This window comes from Tympanuchus pallidicinctus, unplaced genomic scaffold, assembly GCF_026119805.1.
Source record: "Tympanuchus pallidicinctus isolate F22 unplaced genomic scaffold, pur_lepc_1.0 scaffold29, whole genome shotgun sequence".
In the NCBI taxonomy this organism is placed as follows: Eukaryota; Metazoa; Chordata; class Aves; order Galliformes; family Phasianidae; genus Tympanuchus; species Tympanuchus pallidicinctus.
In genome coordinates, this window is record NW_026294746.1 from 4,151,289 (window position 1) to 4,161,054 (window position 9,766).

General features: G+C 48.5%; 2 protein-coding genes across 5 annotated transcripts in view; one reads left to right on the plus strand and one right to left on the minus strand.

The window, feature by feature from the left end:
* Positions 1-3,413, minus strand: part of MTOR (mechanistic target of rapamycin kinase) — a 61,509-nt gene extending 58,096 nt beyond the window's left edge. Inside the window, exons 1-4 of one of the 3 annotated variants that reach the window (XM_052691756.1) lie at positions 3,301-3,413; positions 2,145-2,307; positions 1,686-1,794; positions 58-290 (exon numbers count right to left, since the gene is read on the minus strand). In XM_052691756.1, coding sequence (XP_052547716.1) covers positions 58-290; positions 1,686-1,794; positions 2,145-2,264 — 462 coding nt within the window. In that variant the 5' untranslated portion in view covers positions 2,265-2,307; positions 3,301-3,413. Of the gene's footprint in view, positions 1-57; positions 291-1,685; positions 1,795-2,144; positions 2,308-3,296 lie in introns of all 3 variants that reach the window. The other 2 variants (XM_052691759.1, XM_052691758.1) reach the window with 2 other exon arrangements.
* Positions 3,414-3,599: 186 nt separating this feature from the next.
* Positions 3,600-9,540, plus strand: UBIAD1 (UbiA prenyltransferase domain containing 1). Of its 2 annotated transcripts, XM_052691908.1 has the most exons (3): positions 3,600-3,708; positions 4,051-4,577; positions 5,648-9,540. In XM_052691908.1, the coding sequence occupies exons 2-3, from the start codon at positions 4,064-4,066 to the stop codon at positions 6,133-6,135; spliced, it is 1,002 nt and encodes a 333-aa protein (XP_052547868.1). In that variant the 5' UTR covers positions 3,600-3,708; positions 4,051-4,063; the 3' UTR covers positions 6,136-9,540. The 2 variants fall into 2 exon arrangements, with proteins under 2 accessions (XP_052547868.1, XP_052547867.1); XM_052691907.1 differs by lacking the exon at positions 3,600-3,708 and having other exon boundaries at positions 3,926-4,577.
* Positions 9,541-9,766: the final 226 nt, after the last annotated feature.

Genomic DNA, 9,766 nt, shown 5'->3' on the forward strand with positions numbered 1-9,766 from the left:
CCATTCCAAAACAGGTGAAGTCAGAAGAAAAAAAGAAAAAAAAAAAAGATCACTTACAGCTGCATGTCTTCGACCTTCATTCCTGTCAGCCCCCAGCCATTCCAGAGCACGTTTCACCTCAAACTCCACATACTCAGCTGTGAAGGTGTCACCAGCCATTGCAAGCCGCCCGATAGCCTTGGAAGCCATTTCCATTACAACTGGGTCATTGGATGGCAAGAGGTTCCTCAGATAGTTTGCAAACCTGCCGATACGGGTGGCGTTACCTCCTTCAACACCAATAAGGCTTGCTGTAGAGAAAAGGAGCAGGGCTGTCGGTTCTCCCTAAGGATCGGTGCAGCAGACAGCAGCTAATCCCTAACTGAGAGTCAGTATTCCCTATCCATTCCTTAAAGATTCCCATTAACTTTTTCTAAACAGTAAATCCACTGGGAAAAAATAAATAAATAAATAAAAATAGGAGAGGGCCACCTTTCTTCCAAACCTGGACTTGTTAAATAGACAGCAAAACGCATCAAACAGCTTCATAGATTCTTCCCATTTTTAGTTCAAAAACAGGAAAAAAAAAATTCCATCCTAGGATCACGGGCCCATTCCTAACAGGAAGGCACCATCCACATGCAACTGCCACAGCTGGTCTGCCTCAGAAGGGAAGTGAAAGACAGAACAGACCACAGAGATTGCTCTCCTCCATCAGCCCTAGAGATGGGCTCTCCAGCCTAGGGGTGGATGCATGTTGGCAGGGCAGTGTGGTGGAAACTTGTGCTGCCAGTGCCTGGGTTGTATCTGCTCTGCAGATAAAGAGGCCATCAGTATTCAGGGCTGTCCAGGCAGTACCTTTCAACAGCACTAAAGTCATAGAAACAGTTTTAAAGCAATACTTTCAGCTTAAGAGCCAGACGCTGTCAACAACGATTTCTCTAGCTACGAGGCTCCCACTGTCTCCAAACTTGTTGGGATTAGATGATTATGTCTGCGAAGCTAACCGATAGGCAACTCCTACTTGGTTGTTAAAGAAGTAATTCTACCAATCAAGCTATTCATTCAGACAGCATAGTATTCATACAAGCTGATTCTCTTAACAATTAAAACACAGGCAGCTCTGCCACATCACAGAAAGCACGACCAGAGCTACTGATGGAGCATCTAACCAGAATTAAGGCAAAAGCTCCCCTTGGATGGAAGATGCTGTTACTGAGCCAGGCAAATGTAAATAACAATAATCCCCTCAGACAGAAAAGAGTTCAGAAGTCAGCCCTCCAGGAAGCATATTAAACAGAATCACTTGGGCTGGAAGAGACCTCAAAGATCATCTAGTTCCAACCCCCCTGCCTCAGTAGGGCTGCCAACCTCTAAATCAGGCACTAAAGAGAGCACAGATTGTTCTCAGTTGAGCTCAGGAACAGAATTTTCATGTGCTCAGCACTCATTCATACTTGATGTTTGACTCCCCGAAGAGCTCACTGCCCATTAAGCACCAGGTTTTCAGCCACTCTCAGCACTCAGCAGCTCCCATGCTGACACTAACAGACAGACATTCTGAGCCCAGCAGCTAGCACACACCCAGCGTATTGAGCAGTTGGATATAAGGCTCTGACTGCAGAAGTTCATTTGTTTGGAAAATCCGTCCCAACTGAACAAGTACATGAAGAGAACACTCAAAGGCATAAAGCACTTTTACTCACCTATAGCCAAAATGCCACCCTTCCTTTCATTTGCATCAGAGCTAGAGACCAACTCAAAAATGTGATGGTTCAGCTGATCATAAAACCTGGTGGATTCCTCCTGGCTCATCTGTAACAGGAAAATATTCATATAGGCTCTCAGCATTCTCTCTTCTCTTGCTACTTCCAAAACCTCCATAGAAACAATGCTCCTTAGATTACACTAATAGAAAGAACCATACATTATAAACAGTTTCTCTTCCTTACGCCTTTGACCTGTTGAGTTTATTAATCCTGGTGCTTGACCATCCATCGCTCACCTCTCTTCTCCTACATGCTCGGGCAAAGTAAGCTCCATGTTACCCCCCACCTCCTCACTAATAACAGTTTCCATGTTCCAAAAACATCCATCCTCAGAGTACCCAGCCAGTGCCTTACTCTCATTTAATAGACAGATAATACATTTTTTGCAGCACTCACTTCACGGAGCTCCATGGTGACATAATGCTGCAGGTCCTTGGCAGCTTTTGCCCTTGTTTCTTCACTGCGACTCTTCAAGCCATTGGCAAATTGTTGGAGAATAGACACAGTGCCAGACATGGTGCCGTTACGCTGGGGCTTGGGGCATCAAATCCTGTAAGTTCTTCAAAGACACAGGATTTTTAGTACATTCATTACTGAAATCTCTCAGCTTAACTCTGTCCCTACTGCCTTTTTCCAGTATATATTCCACTGCACGCAAGGATGCTGTGCCAGACAGCACAAACAATACAGCTAACCAGTACCATCCCCTAGGCACTACAGCCCTGTTATAAAACCACATCACTACATCACACTGTGACGTTTCCCTCAGCCCATTTCCTCCCTGGTTCCTCCAACACCAAAACACGCGTTCTGGTAGGTCGGGTGCACCCATGGTGCTCTAACTGCAAGGCACACGACAGCCAAAAAGACACCATGGTAAGATGAAGTTCTGCTGTCACCCTATAACGAGGCACAATCTTTCCCATGAATGTGCCATTATGGCATCTGATTCCTCTGTGAGCATTTTCACCCAAGTTTCTCCACAGAAATCCCCGTGTTCTAACAACACTTGGGGCCCAGCAAGCATTACATTCCTCAGCAGATATTTAGAGATGAGATGTCCACTTATAGCAACAGCAGTCACTGCAGGGGGATGCTTGCTATTGTAACATCACATCACATTAACCCAAGCTGCCCACTTGACAGAAGGGCCCACAGCACCACAACGCACCAAAACTTCAATTTCACCCCCCCGTATTCCCCACACAGCCATAAATCCCACGGAGAACACAGCGCGAGGCGACCTCGGGGCTCCTCAGGGCGAGGGGAGCCCCCGGAAGGAGCTCCATTCCCGCTGAGGGGGCGGCAGGCCCGAACCTCACAACCCGGGAGCGCGGGAAGGCTGAGGGCGCGCGGCGCGGCGGGAACGGGGCCTCCGCTGCGGGGCTGAGGGAGGCCGCGGGGCTGAGGCGGCCGGACCGCTGACAGGGCGCAAGGCGCAAAGCGCCGGCCCGGCGGGCTGTGAGGCGGGAGGGCCGCGATGGTGGGGCCGCGCCGGGGAGCGAGGAGTTACGGGATGCTGAAGGGAGGCTCCCGAGCAACACTCACTCACCACCTCCACCCCAAACGCCGCCAACGCCGCCGGCTCCCCCGCTCTGGGCCCCGGCGGCCTCCCCCGCGCCTCCCGGACCGGCGAGACGCTATCGGCCAATAGGCTTCCAGAAAGGGTTTGATAGGTAGTGCATTTGGCCAATAGAAATAGAGAAAAAGGGAAGGGGCGCACCTAGCCCCGCCTCTCCTCTTGAGGGGCCGCAAGGAGAGTGACCGTCACCGCGCTGCCAATCAGCAGGCGAACTACGAGTGACTGGCAGCGCGCTCTACCAATAGAGAGCTAGGTTCGCTCGGCTGGTGACAAACCTGGGCTAGGCCCGCCCTCCAGACGCCGGCAGCCCTCCGCCCTCCACAGGAGCCCGTGCGCGTTGTACGCATGAGCAAGGGCTGAGGCGCAGGGCAGCGCCCGGTGCGTATCCGAAATGAGTCCGTGTGGGGCCGAGGGCGGGCGTGGCGGAGCAGCTCTCAGCAAACGCAATGGCGCGTAGACCAGGGCTAGGAGGCGCCTCAGAGCCGCTCCTAGCAGCCATGCGGCGTTTTGTACTTCCATCAGACCCCGGCGGAGCGTTACAGATTCCAGTCGGGCCGCGCAGCAGCGGAACCCTCTGCGCGGGGCTGAGGGGCGGGGGGGGCGGTGCGGACGGTGCGCATCGCCTCGGGCGCCGCGCGGAGCTCCCCTCAGGCGCGGCCATGGCGGTGGTGCGTCCCGCCAGCCCCTCCGGGCCCTGACGCGCGGCCCTTCTCCTTGCAGGTGTTGCGAGAGCATGGGGCCGGCGGAGCCGGTGCAGAAGATCAGCATTAACGCCGAGAGCCCTCGCGGTGGCGAGAGGAACGGCTGCGGGGCGGGGGCTGAGCGCGTCCCCGCCGGCGGCTGGAGGCAGAAGTGCGCGGCCTACGTGCTGGCGCTGCGGCCCTGGAGCTTCAGCGCCTCCCTCACCCCCGTGGCTCTGGGCAGCGCGTTGGCCTACCGGGCCGAGGGAGCACTGGACCCGCGACTGCTGGTGGGCAGCGCCGTGGCCGTGCTGGCCGTGCACGGGGCCGGCAACCTGGTGAACACCTACTACGATTTCTCCAAAGGCATCGATCACAAAAAGAGCGATGACAGGACGTTGGTGGACCAGATCTTGGAGCCTCAGGACGTGGTCCGGTTCGGGGTGTTCCTGTACACGGTGGGCTGCGTCTGCGCCGCCGGGCTCTATGCCGTCTCTACGCTGAAGCTGGAGCACCTGGCCCTGGTTTACTTCGGGGGGCTGTCCAGCTCCTTCCTCTATACTGGAGGTAAGCACCAGGCCCCGTTTGCTTTCAGTCTGAATGGGACAGTGAACTGACTTGTCAGAGGAGACCCAAGTGATCTAATAAGCTGCCTGGAAAGTATTTGGTGGTATTCCCTGGAGTGCGGGTATGTAGCCTTGCCATTGATTGCTGTGGGGAGGTGCGAGAAGGGATGCATCAAGTTCAGCTGGAAAGTAGTGCTAAGACATTGATACCGTAAGGCAGCTGATCAGGAAAGTCTCTAAGACTCAAGCTGGAGTGTTAGAAAGCAGGAGTTCTTTAATAGCAGCACTGAATGCATGGGGGTCATCCTCCAATTACCATGGCTTGCATGCTTACAAAAGATCTTTAGTTAATATACATTACTTGTGTTACATGTGAGTTTTCCAAGAGGTATATGTGCAGAACTTTCTTAGAGTTATGTTACATATGCAAGTTTCCCAGAATTATATATTCAGTGACAGATTCCAAGCAGGAGCTCCTATTTCTTTGGTACAAAGACTCAGTAAAACTTCCTTATCTCCTTGGTTCAGAGACACAGCTCTTCCTGCTATCTGAACAAGAATTGCAGGGCAGGACCAGGTCCATTCCTCAACCAACACTAGCAAATGTAACAACATCATTATAACTTGTACCAACATTGGTAGATCTGTATGGCTGTAGGTGCTCCTTAGAACTGTTACTGAAGCTTTTTGTGGTGTGTATCTCGTGTCTTCAACTGTATGGCTTGCTGCATGTGTCCTTTTCCATTGGTGTAATTTGTTTTGTTTTGGAATGTTGTTATTCTTTAGGTGGAATTCCATTGAGAATGCAGAACAGTACGTGCTTGTTTTACTGAGAAGAGAGTGTTCTTAGTGTTGTTCTGGGTTGGGTTGGTACAACATGAGAGGCTGGAGAAATTAACGAGCTGCGTTCTCAGTAAAGGAAAAGAGAAAATATGCCTCTCAGCCATAGCTATGTACTTGTTGGCTGTTTTACAGTATTTCTATGGGAAGGGCTGGTCTGTTGTAATCCATTCTCTGTTGTCATATGAGTTGTTTGATGATGCTTCATTGTATTCTTGTGTTTTGCCACAGGAATTGGATTTAAATATGTTGCACTCGGAGATGTGGTGATCCTGATCACCTTTGGGCCCCTGGCTGTCATGTTTGCCCATGCTGTGCAGGTTGGTTATCTGTCTGTCTCACCGCTGCTCTACGCTGTCCCTCTGGCTCTCAGCACTGAGGCCATCCTGCACAGCAACAACACGCGAGACATGGAGTCTGACCAGCAGGCAGGCATTGTCACCTTGGCTATCCTCATCGGCCCTGCGCTCTCCTATGTTCTCTACACCGTGCTGCTCTTCTTACCCTACTTGATTTTCTGTGTGTTGGCCACACGCTACACCATCAGCATGGCACTGCCACTGCTCACCATCCCGATGGCGTTTTCACTGGAGAGGCAATTTCGGAGCCAAAACTTCAACAAAATTCCTCAGCGGACAGCCAAACTCAATCTCCTTTTGGGGCTCTTCTATGTTTTTGGAATCATGCTGGCACCAGCTGGTGCTCTGCCCAAACTGTAACAAGCTGTAGAGCCAGACCTCACAGTTCAGTATTAATGCCAATGAAGAGGGGGATTATGTGGGTAGTTGACCTGTTATGGACAGTGTGAAACACAGAGAGACTGTCCTGAGCTGTTGATTGTATGTGAGTGTTGTGATTTCTGGTCTTGGTTAGCTTGCACATCAGGCTTTAGAGAAGCCATTTATCAGTTCCTTGGAATATCGCTTCCTTGCAGCTTTGATTCTGGAGAACCAACGTGATCTGAGGACAAGAGTTTAAAGAATGTCACCCTTCTGCTGATGAATTCTGAGGGGCTTCCACTGTTAATGGAAGTAAGATTCAGTCTCATACAAACTCTCCCTTCACAAGTAGCTTTGATTTCTCTTACAACTCCTTACCACGGTCACAGAGTTCAGTGGCTCCTACGTGGCAAATAGAAAGCACTGCCAAATGCTTAGCATCACAGTGACATGGTGCTATTACTTCACTCCTTTGAGAACATGATTCGTATCTTTTCATTTTTGTTGGTTTTCTTCTTCCTTCTGAGCTTTAATTTCCAAGCCCTCTGAATGGTAGTAGGATACTGATTCATTCACTGTTGTCTCTGCTGGATTCTTATAGTCTAGAAAGTGCAAAATTGTGTCTCTGTGGTGTGTTGGTGCTAAAATGGAGCACAACTATCCCATTGCACAAGCTTGAAGACAAAACCAGTAAATGTATTCTGCTTTGAAAGCTGAACCTGTAAATGCAAATCATGCAACTGAGTAGCCTTCAATGCATAGACAAACAAGTGGTTACCCTTTCCACTTTTGCTTAAATTTAACTGTCTGAAAGGACAGCCATGTTAAGCAGAAATGATGGACAGGGTGCCAAAATTCTTAGATCTGGATTGATATTTGAGTGGGAGAACAAGCTTTCAGTTGAAAAAATATGTTTCTTTACCGTCATTCTCTCTGTTTAGAGGCTTGAAGTACCATAGTCAAATGTCCTATTGTAAGACCTAAAAGAAGTCCAGATAAGGAGCAAAGGAGAAAGACACAGGGTTAGCAAAAATAAATGATTGTGTTGGCTCTACGTATCAGTGAGAAATGGAGACAGAAAGAAACCATCTTTACTAACCAGATTTTTTCTAAGGCAGACCAGTTTGTGTGACTGAATCCCACGTAAATGTTAGGAGCTCTGACATGAGTTTCCCCACCTCTTCTCCTCCCTCTGCACCTTGCAGCCTTGTTTTAGTTTCTTCTTTAGATCTCACCTACTGATACTTGGACCGTTTGGAGAACTGTTTGTTTCAGTAAACGTGCAGCAGTTTGAAAAGCAAACCATGCCAAACATAACTGGGAAACATCCAGTCACTTTCCATACGAAGATGATTTACTCCATTCTGTTGTTACTCCATGGCAGTCAAATTCTCTTTTTTTGAAGAAAAAGTATTTATTTCCTATGGTCGGGGGTTTGCTGAGTTGTTTGTTTACAGGTGAAGAGCTTCACAGCAATTCATCCTGGTGTTCCACTCTGTTAGTGCCTGGAGCACAGCCTTGCTTTTGAACCAAGGGGGAGCGCGTCAATTACTCTATAAAGGACTTTCAAGCAATAAACTTAGCATGGTGTTGTCCTTCATTTGTCATAATTAAGTCGTACATTCAAAAGTACTGAGTGTTGTATTAGTGGAGTGTGCCGCTGCCAGTGCTGAAGCTGTTAATGAGACAATGTTACACAGCATTGAGAGTTCAGTGACAAAACCTGGGCACAAGACGAGAAAATAAGGACTTCAGCAACTGTCTGCTGCTTTATACAGCAAAATACTTTTTTGCTGTGTTGCTGATGGGTAGATTAGAAACACGAGGAGAAAAGGGAAAAATTCAGCTTGGGCTGATGGAGGGAGATAGGAGTGTTTTGGAAACTGCTTGAAGCAGAGGAATAGGCACCGTATCTACTGTTGTTTCTTTGTGGACCTGCAGAATAAAGAAGAGCTTGGCTCTGTGACCCACATCACTTTTCTGCAGAGTAAAAGCTTTCCCAGGGATGTGGACTGAGCTGGTGAATCTGCTAATTGTGCACTGGCAGTTAGGTGGGTTATTAATCCCAGCGTGGCTTCATTGTTACCCTTTGTAGCAGCTGTGAGCTTCATTTTATGATGGCTCCTTTTTATGTAGCTGTCAGTTGAAAAGAGTATTTCTCTTTTTCTACTCCTTGTGCACAGAGTTACTCAAGCTGAATTCCTTATGGTAACTAAGACATGGCTCGTGTGTCTGATAGCTGTGCTGGTGGAGAAGGACCTGGGGAACAACTAATAGTGAAGCAGTGTATGCAGCTGTGGTTGTATTGGGGCTGGCCTTCTGTCATGGGAAGGATCATTGCTTTCTGTTCAAAGAGATGAAGGAAGAGTTCACTCATATATGTGTATGTTGGTGGAACTCTTGTCAAGGAGAGGAGTTTTAAAGCAGTTTAGAGGTGAGGATTAGAGGAAAATCAGTCTGAAATGCTTTTGCTTCCTAACAGATACTGGTTGCATACGGTTCCCTGTCTGTGAAGGAATGCAATTCCACATTCTTGGGGATACTGATAAGGGCTCCCACTTTCTTCACCATGGCTTTGAGGAAGTCATTTACCTACTTTGTGTATCAGGAAACAGCTAACTTTTGCCTACCTCACAGGGATGCTGAGCCAACATCGCTGTCACAGCTTTGAAAGTAACAAGTGCTTTATCTCTGTGTGCTTTCCAAAAGCGTGTTAGCATGAGAAAGCATTTTAGGTATGAACTAACCTAACGGGTGACTGAACCAGTGTGAGCAGACCAAAATCACCTCCGAGCTGACATTGAGTGGTGAGAGAGGCTCCCTTGGTTTGTTTTGAGATGAGGATGCCGAGTCTGTCCCTGTCCTGTGTGACTACAGCTGAATATACATTTCTTAAGCTTCTTACAGGTCTCTCTTGAACTGTGTTGCTGTGTGATGAGTCTGCATTGGTAGGTTAACTGATTAATGTGTCCTAAAGCACCTCCTGGCCTTTCTTACTCAATAAAATGACTGAATGTTAGTCTGTTAACTATACTGCATTCAACTACTTTATATCACTCTGTTTTTGCACACGTATTAGAGAATTCTCTGGGAAGGATGGGGTCTTTCTCTGCAGTGGTTACAGTGTCAGAACATGACAGCTCATACCTATTATTTTATGTGTGCTGAGTCTCTTTATGAGTTGCATAATCACGTCCTTCCATCTCGCTGGATAAGAAGTTCAGTGGCAATGATCACCTCATGTTAACAGCAGACTTCAGACTGGTGGTAGCGTTCCCACCAACAAACAGAATTTCCTTTGATGCAGTTTTCTGTGCCACGTCCTGCTCAGCATTTGTAAGGAGCTTCCAGCTGAACTTTCTCAACGTTTCATCTTTTTAATAAAGGTGGACTTTTTCATCCTCACCTGTGTGACCTGCTGTCCTTCAGTGTTGTGGTCTCTCCTTGCAATGGCTTTATTTTGCTCCATAGGCTTGTGGCAGAACAACGTCTCCCTTTTGGAAGAATCAGAAACAGACTTGATGGCTTCGCCTTCATTTTCCCTGTTGTGACAGAGGGCCTCTTGTGGTGCTGTTGCTGCTGCCTCCTTACCAGCACTGGCCCAAGGTAGTGGAGATGGCTGTGCTTGGAG

Bases quoted from the DNA above. Each gene is read 5' to 3' on its own strand.
- UBIAD1 (XM_052691908.1), top strand. From the start codon at position 4,064: ATGGGGCCGGCGGAGCCGGTGCAGAAGATCAGCATTAACGCCGAGAGC. The intron at 4,578-5,647 runs GTAAGCACCAGG...GTTTTGCCACAG, and splicing joins CTCCTTCCTCTATACTGGAG to GAATTGGATTTAAATATGTT.